Source organism: Nicotiana tomentosiformis, chromosome 4 (genome assembly GCF_000390325.3).
Source record: "Nicotiana tomentosiformis chromosome 4, ASM39032v3, whole genome shotgun sequence".
Classification (NCBI taxonomy): Eukaryota; Viridiplantae; Streptophyta; class Magnoliopsida; order Solanales; family Solanaceae; genus Nicotiana; species Nicotiana tomentosiformis.
In genome coordinates this window covers 12,011,002-12,034,785 of record NC_090815.1, presented here as the reverse complement: position 1 = coordinate 12,034,785, position 23,784 = coordinate 12,011,002, and the positions used below count along the sequence as shown (strand labels likewise).

Sequence of the window (23,784 nt, the reverse complement as noted above, 5' to 3'; positions counted from 1 at the left end):
GAGGAGGTGCGCAAAAAGATAATTTATAATATAGTTCAACAATATCAAAGCGGTAAAGAGCACGCAAGTAGCACATTAGGCCCAAATAGATCACAATTATATACAAAAAAGAATAAAGCCAAATAAAGTCAATGTACAAGCTCAAATTCTTGAATTCCCCAGCAGAGTCGCCAGAGCTGTCACACCCTTTTTTATCCCACAAAGATATGTATGTCATGGAATCATTGTGGTTAAAGAATTTTTCCAATTAAAGTAACAAACTTGAGTAGGGATAATTTTATTGTTCAGAGTCGACACTTGGAATTGATTTTTGGGTGTTTCAAGTCACCTTTTATTTGAATCCCTAGTCAAAGAAAGGTTTGACTCTATTATTATTGGTCTGCGAAAATTATGTCCGGGTAAGAAATTATGTTGATCAGGAAGAAGGTGTAAGGCATTCCCCGAATCCCGTGGTTCTAGCACGGTCGCTTTTATTGAGTAAAATTGGCTTGAATTAATTTTTGGATAAACTGTACTTTATTGATTTCCATGTTTTATCTATCCGTTTTTATAGTTTGATTATTCATAATTAAGGAATTATCTTGAAACGAGTCACGCGTACGTGTACTCATTTTGTTTGGCGCATTAAAAATCATGTCACGCGTACGTGTACACAATTGATAACACTTTTATTATTATTAAGATTGTTCCGTCAAATTTGCGTGAACGCATACCTTGCCTTTAATTTTGGAAATCATAATAATGTCACGCGAACGTATACATAATTACGATAATTTGAAATAAATAACGTGCCTAAAATCATACTAACGTATTCAAGACTTGTTTCTTCGCTACATTTGAGATTGTTGTGGGACTCAAGAGTTATGAAAATTATTGGAGCTATTTAAACAATCATCTATTTTGTAAAATAGGCCAACTTACTTATTTCAAACCAAATGTTAATGACCCGATTATTAAAGGGTAAGAATAAACTAAAGCCCAAAATTAAATCGATTAACACAAACCCATGAATCTGCAAAGCCCAACACGATTAATTACCCTAAAATTTTAATGAATTCAAACAATAGCTTTTTTAATCAAACATGATGCTAATGTATGAACTATAATGAGGGGGAGATGGCAAATCAACATATCACAAATATCAAATTGTAAATAATTAACTGATCATGAATCTCACAAATCAAGTCATGGCATAAGACAAAAGACTAATTAATTAAGACTACTACGAAAGGCAAACTAACACAAAAGAGCAATAATTAATCAAAATCACTCGCTAAACTAGCAAAATGAATATGGAGATAAAATGAGTGTAAAATAAAGGAACTTTAGTGCTTTCAACCATAGCATCTCAATTACATATTGCTTGACCGAGACAAGAATTACGAACAGTGCGAATAATCGGTGGCTCCTCCAGAGCTCGTTGACACTCAGGAGTCCATGAGAAGTTATTCTTCGTTTTCAACAGTACGAATAATCGGTGGCTCTTGTCGAACGACCTTGAAATAAATCTCCCCAGAGCGGCTATGCGCCCGGTTAGCTTTTGCACGACCTTTAAGTTCTCTACGACTGTGATATCTTCTATGGCTTTGATCTTGTCGGAGTTGATCTCGATTCCTCTGTTGGATACCATGAACCCGAGGAATTTACCCGATCCAACTTTGAACATATATTTTTTCGGGTTCAACTGCATATTGTACTTCTTCAATATGTTGAAGGTTTCCTGCAAATATTTTATATGGTCCTCTGCTCGCAGGGACTTAACCAACATATCGTCAATGTAAACTTCCATCTATTTTCCTATTTGTTCTTCGAACATCCGATTTACTAAGCGTTGGTATGTGTCACCAATATTTTTTAATCCAAACGACATTACATTATAACAGTATGTGCCGTATTTAGTGATGAAGGAGGTTTTTTTCCTAATAACCTGAGTCCATTCGTAAATAGTTGTACCCAGAATATGCATTGAGAAAACTGAGGATCTCGTGGCCGGCCGTGGTATCGATCATACAGTCGATGTTGGGCAAAGGAAAAGAGTCTTTGGGTCATGCTTTATTCAAATCTTTGTAATCTACATACATTCTTAGTTTATTCTCTTTTTTAGGGACTACCACTACGTTTTCTAACCAATCTCGGTATTTAACCTCCCGAATGGACCCTACTTTAAGGAGTTTAGATACCTCGTCCTTGATGAAAGCATGTTTGACCTCGGACTAGGTCTTCTGCTTGACCGAATTGATTTTCGGGTCCAGGCTTAGTTTGTGAGTGGTTATCTCCGGTGGGATCCCTGCCACATCAAGATGGGACCAAGCGAAAAAATCTATATTAGTTACAATAAATTGAATAAGTTTTTTCCTGAGCTTAGGAGTTAACCTCGTGCCCAGGTATACCTTCCGATCGGGTAGATGCTCGACCAATATAACTTGTTCAAGCTCTTCGACCGTCGATTGGCTGCGTCAGAGTCATCGGGGATTACAAAAGATCGGGGAACCCCGTAACCATCCTCTTCATAAGTCCCATGCTTATCCGATTGGGTTGTAACCGGTGTCGGTGACTGCTATTTGGCCTCTTGGTTTGCCCTCGAATTCGGTTCCTTCGATGTTGCGAGTATTGATATTGGAATCACTTCTTCGACTACAAACATCTCTTTTGCGGCCGATTGTTCCCCGTAGATTGTCTTAATCCCCTCAGAAGTTAGGAATTTTAACACTTGGTGAAGAGTTGAGGGCACTGCCCTCATGTCGTGGATCCATGGCCTTCAGAGAAGGGCGTTGTACCTCATGTCTCCTTCGATCACATAAAACTTGGCCTCTCGTATGGTTCCGGTGATATTAGTCGGTAACGTTATCTCCCCCTTAGTGGTTTCACATGCCATGTTGAACCCGTTTAGAATTCGGACTGCATGCACGATTTTGTCTCGTAGATCGAGCTGTTCCACGACCCACGACCGAATGATGTTGGCCGAGCTACCTAGATAAATCAACACACATTTAATTAGAGTTTTATTTACGAGTACAGATATTACCAGTGCATCATTGTGAGGTTGTATGATCCCTTCTGCATCTTCGTCGCTGAAAGATAAAATTCCTTCCGGTACGTAGTCTCGAGTTCGTTTCTCCTTAGTGATGGATATTTTGGTGCGTTTCAACATCGGCCCTTGTGGGATATCGACTCCACCGATGATCATATTTATGACATGTTGAGGTTAGATATCTTCTTGTTCTGTTTGTTTGTTAGAATCCATGTTCTTAAAGTAGTTATTGGCTCGGTCGCTCAAGAATTCTCGAAGGTGTCCATTGTTGAATAAACATGTTAGTTCCTCTCTCAGCTGTCGACAGTATTCCGTTCTATGACAGTGAGTGCCATGATATTTGCACATCTGGATAGGGTCCTTTTGAGATGGATCAGATTGTAGAGGTCGAGGCTATTTGGTATCATTGATGCGCCCGATAGCTGATACGATGGCGGCAACATCGACATTAAAGTTGTATTTCGATAGCCTCGGCGCTTCTTTAGACCTGATGGACCTGTCGAAGTTGTTTTTGGTCATGAGTCCCCGGTTGCTTCGACCTTGATCATTTCTCCTTTCATATTTTACGGGGTTCCTCTCGGACCCACTGCTCATCCGATCTTCATTATATGGTAGATATCGATCCCTGTTTGATCTTGGTTCACGATCGATGTCTCTCTTGACTCTGTCGAGGGTTCTGACGGGATATACAGACTCCGAGGGGGCCCCGAGTTGGTCATCTCCGACTATGATTTTTGATTGATGCCAGTTATGTACATCTACCAAGGTAACGACAGTGTATTCTATAAGATTCTGCTTCAGTTGGTGTGAGGCCACCGAGCTCCGAATATTGAGTCCCTGAGTGAATGCTTGAACAACCCAATCATCAACGACTGGCGACAGATCCATTCGTTACATTTGGAAATGGGACACGAATTCTCTAAGCATCTTGTTATCCTTCTGTTTAACTTTGAAAAGGTCTGATTTCCTGATTTTGACCTTGATGGCACCATCATGTGCTTTCACGAAAGGAGTCTGCAAGCATAGCGAATGAATTAATAGAATTAAGAGGTAAGTTGCGATACCATGTCATAGCTCCCTTTGACAGGGTCTCCCCAAATTATTTCAGTAGAACCGACTCGATCTCGTCGTCTTCCAAGTCGTTCCTTTTGATGGCACACATGTAAGAGGTTACATGCCCGTTTAGATCGGTCGTTCCATTATACTTAGGTATTTCGGGCTTACGGAATTTTTCGGGGATTGGCTTTGGAGCCGCGCTCAGAGGAAAAGGTTTTTGCACGAACTTTCTGGAATCTAGTCCTTTCAATATCGTAGGTGCTCCTCGGGTTTGATCCACCATGGAATTGTAGGTTTCCACCTTTTTGTTGTTCGTTTCGATTTTCTTTTCCCCTTATTAAATTCGCTTTGTCAGCTCCTCAAGCATCTTTAAAATCTCGGGGTTAGTACCTGATTCTTGGTCATTTGACCTTACTACGATCGGTTCATTTATGCGGGTGACTTCACGGGGCGGATTGGGTTCAACCTTGCTCGACGTCTGGCTTTGGCTCTGCAACTGAGTTATCGCCAGCATTTCGAAGATCATCCGTAAGTTGATCCAGTCTTCTTCATTGTTTTGTGTGTTTCGAGTTGTCGATCAGGACCCACCACAAATATTATTTTCGGGGTCGGTAGGCAAGTTGGCGTCGATAGCCACGTGTGAATTAACATCAATTGGATATGCGATCAAAATTCCTATGGGATCAGTGGGTGGCCCTACGTTATCGGGCGCTATGTTGTTATTCTCACCCTGATGACCGGACTCGTTGTCAATATGTAGGGGTGCTAATTGAGAGTTTGACATTTTTAGCCTGAAATCAAAGATACTTTAAAGAGCAAATATGTTACAATGTCCTTCATGGATTGTCAAGTCCCCTTTATATATTAAGGGAGACCTACCCTTTAGGGTATTATTTAATTGCACTATAAAAAACATAAGTCCTTGATTTTGAAGATCGTTGGTTCCATTTTTTACTAATTCCGTGATTTCTGCTATAATGATTGGTTAATGGCAAGAATCACGGACCCTTGTCGGATGAATTGGCAGAGCTTTCTTCGAGACCGTCAGAAACAGGACCGGTTACGCGTTCGGTAGACTCAAGGGCAAATCTAATAATCTCGATGGCTAGTTTTGATGATGCTTTGGGTCCGATCTTGAATATTATATTCCGCCCTCTGCTGACCATGTTGGATGTCATATCGAACCTCAGACTTCGATTTTTACCCTATTACAGATGTACCGACCTTGGCCCTTCGTTTCTGAGGCTCAATCGAACACCGAGCTCGATTTTACCCGTACACAAAGCTAATGAGTGAGTAATTTAATACAAACTTACTTATAAATTCTTCAAATTTGTGAAAGGCGAAACTTCTTTTGGCCAAATTTTTGTTGAAGTCAAATTTTAAAAAAGTTTAGCCACAAACCTTTTCACCTTATTTTCATTCCAAACGAAGTATTTTGAGACGTGTTAAAATGAAAGAAAAAAAAGCATATCACATAAATTTAGAGGAAAAAAAGATAAAAAGGAAAAGAAAGGAAAAAACAAGGACCCTTCTTCTTCGTATCCGGTCTCATTATCGACAAGAAAAGACCAACTTTATCGGAGCCCTAGATTTTCTCCTCTCTTCAATCCGATCTCTCTCCTTCAAAATCATGGTTAGTCAATACTCTTTTTTCGTTTTAACTCTTTGCGTAAATGTAAATTTTATCTTTAAATTTTCCAGTTTAGCTACTAGTTCGATCTTTTAAAGGAGATGCATAATAGACACGATTTCTAGACTTTTAATGAAATTTACAAGTTAGGTTGCCGATTGTTTTAATGTTTTATGGATCTGATTTCACTTGATACTATAGATTGATGAATATTAGGTGTTTTTGTATGACACTTTTCTTTTCTGCTTGTGAGATTTTTTGATAGGCATTAAGAGATTTCGAAAGTCCAGCTTTAGATCTTTGTTTCAGTAGCCACTTGGTTGTGGTGATTTTTTTTAAAAAGTATTTAACTCAAGGGTATGGCATAGCCAGTGATGGCAAAATGGATGCAATTTGCAAGTATCCGCCTATATTATCCGCTAAAAAATGGGTTGGATACGTGATTTATTAAAAGTTGGTAAAATATGGATCAACCCATATTATCTGCTAAAAAATGAGTTGGATACGTGATTTATTAAAAGTGGGTCAAATATGGATCAACCCATATTATCTGCTCAAAAAAATGGTTAACACCAGCGGGTCGAAAATGGGTGTCGCCCAGTGATGCATACCAAGTCATTGCTTGAATGATACGGATGATTTAACCAAGTCACCAAGGGCATACCGCAATCACAGTTTATTTTTTTTTTATTTTTTTTTTTAAATTCATTTAATTTCTCTAGTTTACTCCCAAGTGAAATACGCAATTATAAATGTACCATTTCCTTTCAGTTTTTCATTAATTTCAATTTAAGAAATAAATCTTTAAAACAACAACAAACCAGTGTAATCCCATAAATGGGGTCTGGGGAGTGTAGTGTGTACGCAGACCTTACCCCTACCTTATAGAGATAGAGAGGCCGTTTCCGATAGACCTCGGCTCAAGGAACAGTGGAAGATAAAGCAACCAAGTAGCAAACAATAGTAGCTACAATGTAATATGGTAACGGGCAAAAATGACACAACATGTAATAATAAAGAACCATGACTAAGAAATTACAAAAATAGTCCTAGTGCTACTGGTAAGCCTAGGAGGAACACACTACTATCTGTCAACCTACAACCCTAATCCTCAACCTCCACGCCTTCCTATCGTGGGTCATATGCTCGGTAAGCTGAATCAATGACATGTCATGCCTAATTACCTCTCCACAATACTTCTTAGACCTACCCCTTCCTTTCCTTAGACCCGCCATGGACAACCGCTCACACCTCCTGCGGAGCATCTATGTCTCTCCGTAATTTCATATTGAAACGAGGTATAAATTGAATTATGCTAATAGGTCAATATCATTTATGCAGAATTCTTTGTACGTCATACAAATGAATATCATTGTTATCGATATTAGTCTTTATTTGTTGATACGTGGATATGAATTCATGTGTGCTACCAGATATTGCAGTTTAAGAGTTTGATCACTAACCATTTGTTCCTCCTTTGATGAGCAGCTTTGCTAATGTCTTATATGAGTTTTATTTCACTTGTATTTTTTCAATCAAATCTTATGTTACTTTAACTGACTTGATTGTTGTAATGGGTTGTCAAGTATCAATATATCATGCAATGTGGAGTTGATGGATTCCGTTGCTCTAAGTAACTTCTATTGAAAAGCATACAGGAATGTCTTTGCTTTACTTGAATGATCTTTAACTGTCTTTTATTTGACTGCATTGAACTTGCGGCTGCAAACTTATGTAGTCTGCCATTTGGACAAACATGTTTTGTGTTGACAACATATATTGAGGCTAGGAATTCTCCCAAAAAATGATACTCCCTCCGTTTCAAAAAGATTGACACTATTTCCTTATTAGTCAATTTCAAAAGATTGGCACCTTTCAATATTTCTTTAATAGGAAGCATTTATAACCACGCAAATGCTATGGCAGGTTTAAAACCACAAATTTCAAAAGTTTTACAGTCACACTAATGCTATGGCTTATTTAAGACCACATATCTCAAAAGGCCTGTCCTGCATGCACAGTCGTCCCATGTGGGTTTGACTATGTAACCCTTCTATGTCTGGGCATGTAGATATTATTCTTGGTAGGACTTCTGCTTATTTAAAAGTTCAGGGTAAATCTCAGGTCCCACAATAGGAGATGTCGAGAGATAAAATCTTTGGTTTATTGGATAAATTTCTTGCTCGGATTTCACTTGGAAGAATTGAAATTTTTGTGAGTAAAAATCATTATTTCACTTGAAATACTCCTCGGACTAATTTTTGAAAGTCAGATTTAAAACAGACCTTGATGTGCAAATCATGTATGTCCAAACACCTGCTAAGTTTCTGCCTGTGCTTTATTCTGTTCTGAGTTTTATTGAGGTTCGAACACCAAAAAGAATCTATTGCTTTGTGTTGACTTGATATTTTTGGAACGACACTGGCCTTGAATATACGGTTTTTCTGGTGCCGGAATACTTGTACCTTGGAAGTTACATTTCGAGTTTGTATTAATTCATTGATGTGATAGTAAGGTCTCACAGGTTGATGCCACTGTCCCCTGTATTTTATTAAGTTATTCCTCGCTCTAGGTGGTAATAAGAGACTAATTCCAGATTAGCCTCAACTTCTATGGCAATTTCAATATCTACTTGAGGAGGAGTTTGTTTTTTTGTCATTAAGAAAAGAGTAAAAGATAAAGAAAATGAAATCATCTTTTTGACTTCTTATGCATACTGGTTTGTTTAATTAACATCTGAAAAAACTATGTATTCTGCTCTTCTGAGGCAGAAGAATTGAAGAATAACCAACCTAATTTTTAAGTTGAAAATGCAATTGTTTTCTTTCTCTTGTATATGTTTTCTTCACAATCATTGGATGGAGGACTTTTAAGTGGGAATTGTAAATTCTAGAAGAAATGAATAAGACTTGAAAATCTGAAATACTGGAGGCCGTGGATCCTTTCTTTGTTCTTCTATTTGTTTATTCTATTTCCTTTGGGGGAGGAGTAGCATCTGGAAGAGTCATTAGACTGATACAGGTGCAAGATAAACTTGTTGATCTAGATAGGGTATTTATCCCATCATTATTCCCTGTATTTATATTACATTTGGGGTAATGTTGTATGTCATACAAATTATAGGCTAACGCAGCATCTGGGATGGCTGTGCATGACGATTGCAAGCTGAAGTTTTTGGAGTTGAAGGCAAAAAGAACTCACCGGTTCATCATCTATAAGATTGAAGAGAAGCAAAAGCAGGTTGTTGTGGAAAAGCTTGGTGAACCAACTGAAAGCTATGAGGATTTCACCGCAGGCCTCCCTGCTGATGAGTGTCGATATGCTGTCTATGACTTTGATTTCACTACCGAAGAAAACGTCCAGAAGAGCAGAATATTCTTCATTGCGTGGTAATCCTTTTATTAAATATAGTAATTCTTACCATTCTCAAAAAAGTATATATAGTGATTTAAACGTCCATCTTGCCCGTTTATATCTTTGCCTGCTGGCGTGAACTTTTGTTGAATCAATTGTTGAAGGTCTCCTGACACTGCAAGAGTGAGAAGCAAGATGATTTATGCAAGCTCCAAAGACAGGTTCAAGAGAGAGCTTGACGGTTTCCAGGTAGAGCTGCAAGCAACTGATCCTACAGAGATGGGGCTTGATGTTTTCAGAAGCCGAGTTGGTGGAATTGAATGTTGAGCGCATGAGTTTCTTGCTTATGCTAAATGATTATAGTTTGTGGGTAAGTAGAACGTGGTAGTTATAGTTATATTATTGGCTTGGCATTCGCGTTCATCTTACTCTTTTAAGTCTCTTCTTCTCAGAGAACTTTCAATACTCTTTAATATGTTATATTGTTGCCCATGAAGTCAAGTTAACTATTCAGAGAACTTCAATTATATCTTTTATATATGCTTTATTGTTACTCATGAAATCAAGTTACATCTTCTCATTTTGAGCATCATTATTTTCTTTTACCGTAGCACTTAAATGCCACCCCACCCACCTCCAAAAAATATTTACACAGTATGTTTAGCTACTTCTCATTCCCTTTAATCTTTACACAGGTGATTTTTGTAGCTTGGATTTTACCTTCGCACTTGTACCATTAAATTGTGATATACTTCGTCTGTGTTGATCGTTTCATTCAGGGGAGGGGACTATGCAACTGTAGATTATGACTTTCTCATTATGTGGTGTATTATCATGCTTATATTCTCAGTTTAATAGGTGAGATGATGCAGAAAATACAACTTAAAGATGAATGAAAGTTGGTTGTACCTAGGGCATGCAAGGGTATAGGGTAGCGGCCAATGAAGTGGGTGAAAATCATGGGAAAGTAGGATCCAAATTCCGAAAGGCGAAGAAATGCTAAGTGATTTTTTTCCATATGTGCGTTGTTGAACAGAATTATCGATTATATGTGCTGATGTAAGGTAGCAGTATCAAACAAAATAATTGAGCTACACATAAGCTGACTTAGATACCACTATCATAAAAGTATAAAAATAAATTTTAAGATAAGTGATTTAAGGCAACCTGATGTCTAGAAAAAGTAGCAATGTAGTGCATAATTAAGTAAAACAATTCATGCAAATTAGAAGGTCATATAACAACTTGTCAGGTCTTCCATCAGTCCTAATTTATAGACATTCTCCCAATTATTGGTGAATCAAGATTGTTGAGGCAATTTTATTTTTACACAAATTCGTTCGAATATTTAAATTAGAAACCTTGATGTGATAATTTCCCCGTCAAACTAAGTTTTCAGTCGTTACACTCTATTATTGATATAATATATTAGATTAACATATTATATTTCTTCTTCAGTCAAATACCTTCATATGAGTGAAACAGATAGAATATTAACTTCCTACCTCATCTATGTTAAATTCTGAGAATTTCACTTTTTGCCTAAGCACCGGGTGGTATGTGTTTTGAGTTTTCCGAACTTCAAAGTGACTCCAAAATCTTAAGCAAGTGAATGTCATTGCATCATTATTCTTTTGAAAAATATAGAGTGCAAATTTAAAATAAATATTACAATTAATTAAAAGTAGTTTAATTATACATAAGTATAAATGATTTGAACAGAAGGCAATATAAGTGCATACACCTAATGCAAGTAATGTCCATTCGCGCCTATGTGCTGACATTTTATTCTTTCTCATCAGTTTCATTTGAGTGCTTACACACTTCTACCTTAGTTTCTTCCAATAATAAAAATTAAAACACGATACTAAAGAATGATTTTGATGATTTTAAGCTAATATAATAGCTTAAAATCGTTATGAAATTGATTACTCTAAGTAGCTAAAACAACAAGGGGTCCATAGCTCAGTGGTAGAGCATTTGACTGCAGATCAAGAGGCCACCGGTTCGAACCCGGTTGGGCCCTAGGGATTTCTTGATTTTTTTTACTATCGAACCGATTATTTGCAGCTGTTTTCATTTTTCTTATTGTTTTGACAAGATTTGTTAGTCAGCATGTTTGAAGAGTGAGCTACTATAAGTCAGGATGTATTCATTAATTTTTGCTTCGTTAAGAAACATCAACTAAACAGTAAAATGATTTTTTCTAAAAGGAAAAAAGTTTTTTTCATATGAAAAAGTGGTTATTGTTGTACTAAAAAGGGGTGTTTCTTCAAGGATAACCAGAATATGATAACAGTGTTTGTATGAGTTGCTACAAAACCAATTTTAGAATTCGACATTTGAAAAATAAACAAGAAATTTTAAGCATTTAGCAGAGTAGGAAATGGGTGGGGACTGGGGTATAGTGTGCGGGGAGACTAAATCATACAAAATGCATCTGAACAAAATTGGCTTCATCCTGAGAAAAATCTTTGGTAACGTACCTGTATGATCTTCCTATACGTTTATAATATCCTATACAATTCTCTAGTTCTCTACAAAGCTCTGATCTGTTGTCTTCTGCTGCTATTTGTATCTATCTTCAGATTTACACAATTCATTACCCTACCAAAAACCTATCCCAAAATTTGCTTCAGAAAAGATATTAAAGCAAGTTGTCACTCTCAAGTTTAATGCCTTTTGCCCTTGCTGCTTCTTTTACAGATTCTGAATTTCCTTCAGCCTCGGATAACTTGAGATAAGACTTCCAAAGCATTAAAGAGAATGGATATATAGACAAAGCTCTTTTCAGCAATTTGACAGATAGGGACCGACAACCTGTAAGATCTTGCAAAATATCTGCAGCTTCTACCCATACATATTCTGGTGCCACAGGAACAGCCTGAAATAATGCACTTATCAAGAGACAGCTTGCCCAAAAAGAGATGCTGCCCGGTACATTAGCGGTTTTTGAGGTTCTGGTTAACTGCTTGCAGACAGCAATTGCCAGATGATAGTTGGAAGGAAGTATCACCATTAAGCTCTCAACCATGTCGATAAAATCAGTAAGTTCATCTTTCTTTTCAGGTAAGAGAGACGGGCCATACAATGCTTCAAGAACTGAGTTCACTATGTAAGGCTCCAACGACACGGGACATAACAAGTTGCCAACTAGCTGCCGAACTCTAGGCTTCTTGATTCTTTGGACGAATTGCCTGGATAATGGCTCAGAGGTGAGGGAAGCACGTTTATCAGCCAAATAGCCACACAGAAGTTTCAATACTTGCCCGTCAGCATGCAAATTATCTGCAGTCAAGAACAGGAGATGCTCTCTCACACAGTGACTGTAATTCTCAGCAGAAGCAGCCTCCAATGCCTTATCAATGGCTAATTGAGCTTCAGTATAGTCATTTTGTAATAGTTTATAGATGGAACAGTTCAGCAGCCCAAATACAATATCGTTCTTGCTAGAATTGGAAAAGAGAGCAGCAATATCAGATACTGAAGCAGACTGCGGTGAAGACCGGGAGTTGTCACTATCTACTGTTTCCAGACAACTAGTTTTAGAATACCTGTGTTTCCATGAAGACTGGAACCATCGAGCCATTAATTCCTCCGCAAAATCTCTTTTACAATCTTGGAGTGCACATTCAACATACTGGTTCCAAATACATTGCGCTCCAGGAACTTCATCATACCAGTTATCTAAAGCATCTTCAAAACCTTCAAAACTTCCATCTGCAAAATCATGCTCTGCCCGAGCTAACATCAAAACGAGTTCTAGACATGATGGATACAACTTGACATATCTCTCTAACAAACTCCTACTACATTCTATACCCTCAAGCACCACTATACATCTAACGTGATTGACAGAAAACAGGTGTGCTGCCCTAAGATTTGCTTCATCTTCAAGTGACTCTCTGTCGATGTACAATGCCAGAGAATCTACCGCTAATTCCATCAAAAAGACACCTCGTCGCTTCTCATCAGAGGTCAACTCAGCAGATGGCCAATCTATGGAAGAAAGTTCTTTCTGATATTCAAACTGCTGCACAATAGCATCAGGAAGTCTCCTGTACACAACCAAGTACACACAACAGAGCCAGAAAATACATTTATCAGAAATGGTTAAACATGTAATGATATCAGGAAGAGACGGTTTGAGTAGGTTATAAAATTTCTCTTCTGTGGGATATAGCTCATTGATTTTCTCAATGGCTTTAGCAACATTCTCAGACATGCACAGACAACTCATCATCTGCAAGAATATATCCAATATACAATCACTGGCACTTGCATTTATGTCAGATGCTGATGCATGGCGATACAGGACCAACAGTGCAGCATCATATGCAGCCAGCCTCTCCTCCAGCTGTGTTCGACTATTGATATAGAAAAGCCAGAGTTCGTAAGAGCCTTCACTGTGCTCAACCTGGATCACAGAATAAGAAGATTTATCAGTACATATGTTGATAATTTCGTGAATCAACACAAACTTACAAGTCAAAGTAAGAAGCGGATTTATGACAAGTTTTCAGGAACCCCAAGCCATTAGGATTAAGGGCTAGTACATAACATGGACACAGGGCCCTTAATGAAGTAAATCAAAATGGCGTTCTCAGATGCAATTAACAAAATATATAGCGCACCATCAGAGCCAATTATCTAACATGTTCCTATCCCTAATTATGTAGAAATGTTTCTCAGCACATAGACTTCCAAATGGTATAAACATCTTGAGCCAACTCAAATATTATGTTTTAACAGTAGAATTCCATGTAGAAATACTGCATACCGCACATTTGAACATATCATCCTTCCCAATAGACTTCTGACTGCTATAGTAAACTAACAGGTAAACAATCCAGAGAACTGCAGACATTGGATTAGCTTCCAAAGCTCGAGCAAGGAGTTCAAGAGCCTGCATGTTTTAGCAAAAATTAACAGGAGTGAGATTACTGACCCTCCAAGTATGTAACCCATAATCACCACCAAAAGCATACCTGTATCCTTCCCTTGGGTTTATTAGCCTCCTGACTGAGATTAAGAAGAGCCATCTCTACAATCTCGTCAGCATCAGTAGATAGTTCCTTGCATGGATCCTGCAAGACATTAGAAGGTAAGTTGCAGCATTGACAGCAGGTGGCAAAAGAAGGACAGAAGCTATTTATCTGTGGTACAAAGTTTTGTGGAGAATAGAACAACTCCATTGGGAAAATCAAACTTCCATCGAAGAGAAGACAATGACATGACATGTTTAAGACCACAAAGATTCAAAGAGTATTTTTGGTATGTATACACACCTTTAGTTTAAGACCACGTGATTCAAAATTCTTCTTTACATTCTTAAACATCATGCCCAATCAAAGTAAGACACATATAATGAGGCGGAGGGAGTATTAGGGAAGAAACCCCACGAAATTACACAATTCTGTCAATGGAGAAAGGAAAAAAAGAAGAAGAATGAAGACCAAATGAGTGGGAGGTAGTATGAAGGTGTTGAATGTGTGACTATCTCATCTCAGAGCTTAAGTTTATCTTCAACACGCCTCCTCACGTGCAGGCTTGATTTTCTTTCATGGGCCACATGAAAAATTCTTTTTCGGTAATGGGTGGTGGTGAGACTTGAACTCAAGACCGCTACCTTCAACAGAAGGTCAAGAAAAACGTTGCTTGCTGCATAGCAAACTCGAATATATAGAAGGACAGGAAACAAGAAGGTATATTCCACCATTGATGGCTAAAATGGCAGAAGGAAAGAGCAGACTAGTGAATTGGGAAGTTAGAAAGAGTCACAGGAAAGGTCCTAGTAGCATGATATAAAGGACAAAACCAATAACCCAAAATTTGCATTCTTTAGACAGATTCAGTTGTCTCAATTAATAATTACAAAGGTTCCCAAGGAAATAAAACATATTTGTTACCCAAAAAAAAAGAAAACATATTTAAGTTACAGAGTTCGTACAATCACCAAATTTTTCTCATGAACAAAGACATTTTGGAAGCACCAAGGAGATGCAAAATAATTTCTCTTGATTCGTGTATTGAAATTAAAATTAATACTTCCGCAGCTTCACTGGTATTTCAGAAGCCTGTCAACTATAACAGTTGAAATTGAAAAAATAAAATTTAGCTTTTCCAAAAGAGTTACTACATAAGAAGCTAAAAATCATCCTTGTCTCCTTCCTTCTTCCTCCCCCACCCCCACTAATTACGAGAAAAGAACAGGTTGATTTGACAAACCGATGATCCATTTCTGCTCTGAAAATAAAGTGATTGCCTATTCCAACCACCTTGGACCTCAACACGAGCATTAGTGCCATGAAATAAAGGCTCATCAGAGGGCAGATCAGTGTGTAGCTGACTTGAGAGAACAAAGGAAAGACTGAAGCACTTAACCCACAGTTGCCCGTATTTGGGACTTAGAATGGATTTACACGACTGTAGATCAGCTTTCAGACCATCCAAGCCAACCAAATAAGTTGGGGTAGCCAAACCAAGGCAGTCAAGTGACTTGGTGAGAGTTCTTGTGGCAGCGAATATCTGTCCTTCAGTTGGTGATCCAACCTTGTCTACAGAAGAAAAAAGTTTAAGAAAATTTGCATCAGATGTTAGGCCGAAAGGAACTATAAAGATGTCTTATACACTTCAAACAGAAGATCCATACCATCGTTGTCCAATGTCATCTTCATTCTACTGCCAGAAGAGTAGTCTCTAACATGTTGCCAAGAACACTCATCATTGTTGCATTTCCCCCGAAGTTCGAAGATACATAGTGGCCAAAGCGGGTCAATGGCAAAATCGCAAGTGTAAGACCCACTCTTACTGCCAATTAAATCCACTGAAGCCACTTCAACGGGACCCGAACTTAAAATGCTTGGTATGGTTCCGCCACTGAAATTGTTTTCACCCTGATCATGAGAAGTATGTACACTGGAAATTCTAATCTGTAATTTGAGTAAATCCATGGAATCTGAAACTTTAAAGTGCAAAATAGCACTCTTCAGAATAGGATATGAGAAGGTGACCAAGCTTGCAAACTGAGATTTGTTGTCGTTTGTGGTGATACTACTATCTAAACAAATATTAGATGAAAGGGATGCAAAATTAGAACCAAACTTCTCATTGGTGCACTGATGATCCACTTCAACAGGTATCTTAGACATCGTACTCGTCATGTCACATCCTAATAAAAAGTTCAAAAGGAAAGAGAAATCAAAAAGTCAGCTCAACCAGAATAAAGAATGTCACAATCTGAAATGATAAATTGTGACTTTCGTTGTTATATGACCTCCAAAAGAGAATGGATGGCCTTCTAAAAGCAGAACTTCTCAATTACTATCATGGATAATTGAAACCAAAAGTTTACAAAAAACAAGAAAGAAATTAATCACTCCTAATAATTGTTCCAAGCGAATAATTCAAATATGTGTGCTCAGTCTTGCAGGAGGATAACAAAATAGATTAAGATGTAGCACATTTATAAATAGGATTAGCTGAAATGGAAGAGTGCTATGAGAGTATTATGTTATAGGAAGATACCAAGCAAAATGAAAGATAGTTCTATACAACGGTTGTGGGACGGCTGAGACCAACAATGTTATATAAAAGCAAATATTGGACCTTTAAGGTCCAACATATCCACAAAATGATAGAGATGCTAAGATGGATGTGCTATCATGTAATATTCGACAAGATTGGAAATAATAATATCAGACTAAGGTGAAAGTAACATACGGAGGATAAAAAAAAAAGAAGTTTGTCTGAAGCCTGATATACTTTGACCATGTCCTACGTAAACCTTCAAATGCACTAACCAACAAAAGTGGTACTTTGATAATTGAAGGTGCAAATAGTGGGGATGAGACAAAGCTAAAATCACATGAAGTAAAGTGCCTTGAAAGATCTACAATCTCTCTCAAAATCATTGGATACTTCACTAAGAATAGAACGCAATGTAAAAATTTCATATAGGCAATACTGACTAGTTGTGATTGAAGCATAATTAAACAACTAGTTTGGGATTCATATAGACGACCCCTCAATAGTGTTGGGATTCATACAGTCGGCCCTCAATGACCTACTAGTTTGGAATTGAGACATGATTTAACGACTTCTCAATGTCAATATCATCATAAATATGAGAGGAAGTTGCCTTAAATGGTTGGCCATAACGTATATGTATTTCCATATGGACTAATCATAGTGTGACACTGATGATTGAAGGGAAAAAGGAATGAAGTAGATTTAAAATTGACAGAAAACGATGTTGCCACAAAAGACGTACGGTTTATTGGAAATAATGCAGGCTTAGCTAAGAACATAACGCGATGGAAATAAAATCCATATATGCAATATCAACTAGTTTGCGATTAAGACTTAGTTATTATTATTACACTTAAATTAGGTCCACTGTTTAACAAGAGTCTTTTTAGAAATTTGTATGTCAGTGTCAAAATAAGGTTGAGATTTCGAGAACCTTTGGCTTTAGAAAATTCTCAATAGGTCTAATGGAGTAGTATTTATTGGAATGAAAAGGACCCAAATAGAGCGCAATATACAGCGGATTCACATAATCGACCTTAACTAATTTGGCATTGAGGTTGACAGATCGATTGATTTGATATACATGTTTCATCTACAACATCCAATTAATTGTTGATTAAGTTCAAAAAGAAAAACTGTGAAAAACATTTGAGTAGTACATGTATATATTATTCGTCACAGAATATAATGCATCTTACTAGATCCATTTACTATATTCTTTTAGAAGTATTTCTTGTTTATCTAAAAGCATCACATCACCAAATAACCAAAAAGGTATTTTAGTGTTTTTTTCTTTTTTTTGAGAATTTCTCATTTTTGGATCATATGCATGCATATTGCATTTATAGAGATAAGCTACTGCAGGGAAATATGTCCACAAAGGAACACTACCTTGCAAGTCAGAACCTTGCTGTGGCTCATTCTCTTTCTCTGAATCGGAGCATAATCTATTGTCTATTACCACCCTTCTCAGAATCTCATCATTCTCTGCTCTCCCTTCAGCTACAGCTCCCAGGGTCTCTTGTGGGATTGCCTTCTGGCACAAAGTTCTCATCCTTAGCCTTTCAAAGAGCTGAGAGCGCAAAGATGCTTCAAGGAGTAAAGAATCCTCAGAAATATTCACTGCTGATTGCCCCTCTGATGCATTATTCATACTTTTCTCCATGTAAACACTAGATTTTGCCTTTCCTTGACCTTGATAGTCTGGACTGTTTTCTGGAGATTTATGCTCGGTGAGAAATGTCTCTTCGTCCACATTTTGAGATATAACAATATCCTCAGAAGGGGAGCACAGGTCATTTGCGTCATTATCTTCCTTATGAGGCTCGAATGTGATACCATCAGGCTCACTACAGGGATCAGATGCCAAATTGTAATGCTTTTGATCACTTGAGACATTTTGAAAAGCAACATTGTTTGGATGGATATTTAAATTACATCTATGTTGATTGTTAAAGTCGAATGTAGGCTGTACTGCACAGCTTGAACTGGGAATCAAATGCACGTTAGCATCAGAAATTGCAGGTAGGGGGCCCAACCCAATTCCACTTTTGTCAGGAAACCCAGAAGACAGTAACAAATTTGGATTTCCCATCATAAGATCTCGAAGCTGGGCTGAATATTGTTCTCTTTTATTGTATACGTTAGAGCATCTAGCATTAGCTTCAAGCAAGGCCCTTTGAGCCTTTCGGTAAGATTTCAGAGCATTTCTTTCTTCAACTTCACACTTGTGCCGATATTCCTGAGCTTCTCCCAGTTCCTTATCATGAAATTCTTCTAAATGAAACAATGACTGTAAGTCTATGCTGCTACTCCCACAAATATTTATCTTGTCACAGCTGTTCCAAACGCTTGGAAAGTTCGGAGATGTCTTTCACAAGGAGAAAAAGAACTATCAGAAATATGCAATTTTACACTTTGGTTTTAGAAAAAGGAGACAAAAAACACATGAAAGAGGAAGACAGAAAAAAACAGAAACATACAACATTGGCTCCAAAATTGCCGCCTGCACCATGGGTCGAGGCTGCAATAACATTAGCATCTGGAGCGGGGTTCTGTGCGCTTTCACTAGATCTGCCTAGATTGCTGTCACTTTCTGCAGTTACCATAACATCAGCACGCCCAGAAGTCACTTTCTTCTGTAAAAGAGGCTGTCTGCACTGACTACTAAGCTCAGTGGCATGCTTGGTCTTGACCTTAGAATGAAAAAACGAAAAACATAACAACTATCCATGAAGAAGTATAATATAACAACCAAATGCAAATGAAGCTAACACAAGTTGACAAGAGACGACAGAATACCCGCTTTATAAGTTCACGGAAATTTGATAAATATGCAATATAAAGCTTGTTTTGACTACATATCCTCCATATAGAAAACCCTACAATATCACCATAATATACACTATACAGCTTAAACTATATAGATGACTAGGAAAATCAAGTGTTTCTACTTCGTATGATCAACCTTTTAGAAAAGAAAAAAGACATACTTCTCGGGAAAGGTATTTCACTTGCAAAATAAGTTTTTAACTCTGTGACTTGGCCCAATGCAGAAAGTAAAAGGCAATTTATATAGATCCACATTTTAGCTCCTTCAACTTAATGATAGTTCTCTGAACTAAATACTAAGCCTACTTACCCACCCCCACCCCCAAAAACCCCCAGAAAGAGGAAAAGGAAAAAGAAAAACTGATTAGGAGAACCTGATAATGTAACAAAACTGAGAAAGTACAAGCTCTATTTACAAGTCGTGTCTTTGATGCCAAGAGGAAACATTGTTGCATTGACGGGCCAATCACCAAAAATCAAACTGATGACTAATACTTATTCTAAGGCTTTTATCAGGCTCTATCAATGTTTTATCAAACCTATATTGAAACAAGCACCTTATACTTATAATATCTCCGTATGACACTAACATTAAGAATCTTTGAAAGGCTAAGATAGTTAACTCAATCCACTTATCACAGAAACTTTATCTTCACTATTTTACCTCTGAAGAATATTGTCTTCTAAGTGCAGTAGGTGCAGTAAAAGAGGGGGGAAACTTTTACTAAACGAAAGACTTTTGGGCTAGTGAAACTAAGTTCAAATGTCCACACAAAGGGTCCATGAGCCAAAACAATACTCAACCAGTCATTCAATGCCCATCCTTGAGGCTGGTGTAACACATTGACAACCAGATGGAGATATGGTGATACATTCAAGAATTTACCAATTTATTGGCAGCTTTACTTGCAACTTCTTTTGACGAATTGTTGAAACTCTGATTGTGATTCCTTACGGCATCTATACCTGTGGCATTAAGCTCATTTTAATTAGACATCCACTAATGTCATTAAAAGAAAGCTGCTCGTATACACAAAATAGAGTAATAAGTACCATCTTTCAGAGTGAGAGATGGATTTGCTGAAGAAGCAGAGCCGTGATACTCATTTTGTTTCAGTTGTCCAGCAAGGACTGAGCAAGTTGGATATTTTTCCCCATGAACGCTATCATCAGCTCGTTCCAGTTGATCGGAATCCTTTAATGCACACCGTTCTGATCTTATGACCATAGACGTAATTTCTTGGGAGTTTGAGAAACCCCAACTTGGATCCTCTAAAACAATTTTTTGGCGTTTGTTGTCTGGTTCTTTTAGTTCTTGCAAATAATCATAAGTAGTTTCTTTGGATGCCCTCACCACCAAATTCCTTTTATTGACAAGATTTCTATCCCTACATGAAGCTGAAGTTAGGTTTTTGGTATTCTGAGATCTCTTCAGATTCAATTGACTCTCGCGAATCGCGATCAAGTGGCGCAAGTCATGCAATTCACTAGAGTTCGAATGAACATTTGTTCTTTTCCTATGGTCAAGGATAGCTACCCTATTTGAGTTGTTAAAGTTTCTCATACTATGCAAGTGCCCAACATTTCCATAAGTGCATCCTTTAATTTTGGTGAATGAAGACGCAGGCCCTTTTCTAGACATCAAATTTGGGTCCTTTCTAGTAATCTTGTGCAATTTATGAGATCTTCGAGGAGCAGGTGCTGGTGGTTTATTACTTCTATCCGCAGCCAAGGTTCGGTTTTTACTTACTGAGATTTTCTTCTGTCCAGAATTTTCACACTCACTACCACTGTCATCTGAGAAGCTTATCAGAAATGGCACAAAGTGCTCTCGGTTCTTTTTAGAGCTCTTCAGATGATCTGATTCTGGAGGAGTTCCTGAAGGCACATCAATCGAGCAACCCATTTTGCTGGAAGAAGTACATTTTTCTGCAAAATATGCAGGAAAACAAGACGCAAAAATATAGCAAATAAGTCGCCGGACAGTTAGATATGCGAGAAAAGTAATTTAAGACCTGACAAAATAAGAGGTAAGTTCCACAGATTAAAAAATGTAAAACTAGAAGACCACGTATTATAATCTCTTATCTAGTTACCCATCCTTAATACATACATAAAAAAAGACTATGATTTAAGAAAGGAGACGAGTTGTACCAAAAGAACAAAAAACTACCAGAGTAAGTCAATCAATTAGCATTCACACACGGAGAGTGAACTTAACAACGATGTGCATATATGCTGAAGAGATGGTTTGATCAAAAATCGTCAACAGCCATTCCTAGTAGGTAGATGAAACCAAGGGTTCAAAATATAAATAAATGTTTTAATACTCGAGCTTTAGGACATACCTGCCTGGGTATCCTGGGAATTCTCATTCACTGTGTCAATGTGAACCTGCTGCTCCAGTGGAGCAGCACTGGTGCTCTTAAGCTGATCGGTGGAACAAACATTTTGATCCTGTGGAAAACAATTTACAAGCAACTCAACACTGATGTAGCTTACTAATCCAGAACAGCTTCTATTTGCCCCATAAAACTTCTTACATATTCACCATAGCAGAAACTCACTAACAAATACAGTTCCGGAGGACTCAAAAGCAACACGAAAGTGAAAGAAAGGAAATCGAGGGGGAAAGTTTTACTTCTTAGGCAATAGCAACTAAATTCAAGAAGGTTAAGGAGAGACAATCAGGAAAGAACTGCACCCAATGGTGTGGCCTAGCGGTCAAATCTCGGAGGCAAGAAAACACTAGCTGATTTCTTCTCATATGCCTACGTCATGGTAGACAGAGTTACCCACTATTTCTGCTGGTGGGAGGCTGGGAGCAACAAATACCCGATGAAACAATTGAACTAAGCTCAATCTGGTCCAACCACCACCATCATTGAAAAAAATGTAGAAAATATCTAAACCCTAATTAATCTTACAAAGACAAATTATTGAGTATTAGAATGATAGGGTCCCAAATGTAAGGGAACAGAAATTGAGGATATACAGATTGGGACTGAGGTGTGGTTGTTGAATGTAGCGGTGTATTTTCTCAGCCTTTACACTTTGGGAAGGCTTAAATTGCAAAAACAAAATGAAATAGAGGTAGCAAAATGAAAAATGATGAATTTAAACATATACTACTCAACAAAATGAGCTGTGTAATGAAGCAAATGTAGCAAATTGGATTAAATTAATACGCATACATTAGAAATAGAGGTAAACGAGAGGGGTTTTACGTACGTCGTCGTATGAAGAGAGTTCTCCTTCTTCTCTGCTTTCTGAAGAATCGTTCTTCAGAAATGAACTCTCTCCTCTTACTCCCCCTCCTTCCTCACTAGGGTTTTCCATTGGGTGCTGTACTACGTTTTCACTCTGCTCGTCGATATTCTCCATTTCAACCCAAATCTCTCTCTCTCTCTCTCTCTCTCTCTCTCTCTCTCACACACACACACACACTCCTCACGCGCGCTCTGTATTTATGGAATGGGGAATCTGCTTCTGTGCAATGGCGGTTGTGGGCTCGGGGGGTTGACGTAACAAAATTGTCCATTTAATTTGGAGGGATTTTTGCAGTTTTAATCTCTAAAATATCAAATGAAATTACGATGTTCGTTCTTGTGCTATCTAGTCAAATGCTTTCACCCTTGATCAATTGAATTGTTTACACATTTAACAAATTATTAATTATTAATTGTTAAACTATTTTATTATCTATCTTAATCAAAATTTGAAATGTTAGCACATATTTGATGATAATATAGTTTTAGGAAGAATTTAAATACTTCGTATAGTATAATTTCTAGAATGTAAAAAGGTAAAAACACACATTTTAATTAATTCAAAGTTAAATATGCTTTACTACGAGCCCGATTGGCAATGAAATTTTTTTCACTTTTTTTCGAAATAAGTATTTGGCTATAAAATTTCAAATTTTCACTTGAAAATGAATTTTAAAATTTTTTTAAAATTTGAAAAACTCCAAAAAGTTGTTTTCAAAATTTTCACTCAAATCACTCACAAAAATTCAAAAACAACCCAAAATTATATTCATGTCCAAGCACAACTCTAATTTTCAAATACCATTTTCACTTGAATTTCATTTTTACTTCTTTTTGAAATTTTACAATTCTTATGTCCAAACGCCCCACTACGTATCGCACATAAAAAAATTAGAGTTTATTGATAGGTGAGGAGTCAAATGCAATTATTTAATTCGAATTTTGATGTTTTTTTAATTTTGAAGGTATGTTTAATTTGATCCCTATACTTCGTCTAGTCCCTTTTTATGTGAATTTGTTAGATTGACCCGAGAATTAGGAAATAACTAAATACTATTAAAATTTATGGTCTTAAGCAT

The 23,784-nt window shown here is 37.4% G+C and overlaps 2 protein-coding genes and 1 non-coding gene across 4 annotated transcripts; 2 read left to right on the top strand and 1 right to left on the bottom strand.

The window, feature by feature from the left end:
- The first annotated feature begins 5,435 nt into the window (after nucleotides 1-5,435).
- On the top strand, nucleotides 5,436-9,636 carry LOC104096017 (actin-depolymerizing factor 2). The gene is made up of 3 exons (XM_009602295.4): nucleotides 5,436-5,723; nucleotides 8,844-9,109; nucleotides 9,239-9,636. The coding sequence occupies exons 1-3, from the start codon at nucleotides 5,541-5,543 to the stop codon at nucleotides 9,399-9,401; spliced, it is 612 nt and encodes a 203-aa protein (XP_009600590.2). The 5' UTR covers nucleotides 5,436-5,540; the 3' UTR covers nucleotides 9,402-9,636.
- A 1,392-nt stretch (nucleotides 9,637-11,028) lies between these two features.
- Nucleotides 11,029-11,100, top strand: TRNAC-GCA (transfer RNA cysteine (anticodon GCA)). Its single transcript has one exon. It is a non-coding gene; the product is annotated as a tRNA-Cys (tRNA).
- Nucleotides 11,101-11,515: 415 nt separating this feature from the next.
- Nucleotides 11,516-22,990, bottom strand: LOC104096018 (uncharacterized). 2 transcript variants are annotated; one of them, XM_009602297.4, is made up of 12 exons: nucleotides 22,668-22,990; nucleotides 21,785-21,893; nucleotides 20,490-21,365; nucleotides 20,323-20,402; nucleotides 19,088-19,300; nucleotides 17,997-18,975; nucleotides 15,727-16,245; nucleotides 15,303-15,631; nucleotides 14,063-14,161; nucleotides 13,855-13,980; nucleotides 12,629-13,491; nucleotides 11,516-12,523 (listed from the first exon to the last, which is right to left on the bottom strand). In XM_009602297.4, the coding sequence occupies exons 1-12, from the start codon at nucleotides 22,818-22,820 to the stop codon at nucleotides 11,722-11,724; spliced, it is 5,148 nt and encodes a 1,715-aa protein (XP_009600592.1). In that variant the 5' UTR covers nucleotides 22,821-22,990; the 3' UTR covers nucleotides 11,516-11,721. The 2 variants fall into 2 exon arrangements, with proteins under 2 accessions (XP_009600592.1, XP_009600591.1); XM_009602296.4 differs by having other exon boundaries at nucleotides 11,516-13,491.
- Between the last annotated feature and the right edge of the window lie 794 nt (nucleotides 22,991-23,784).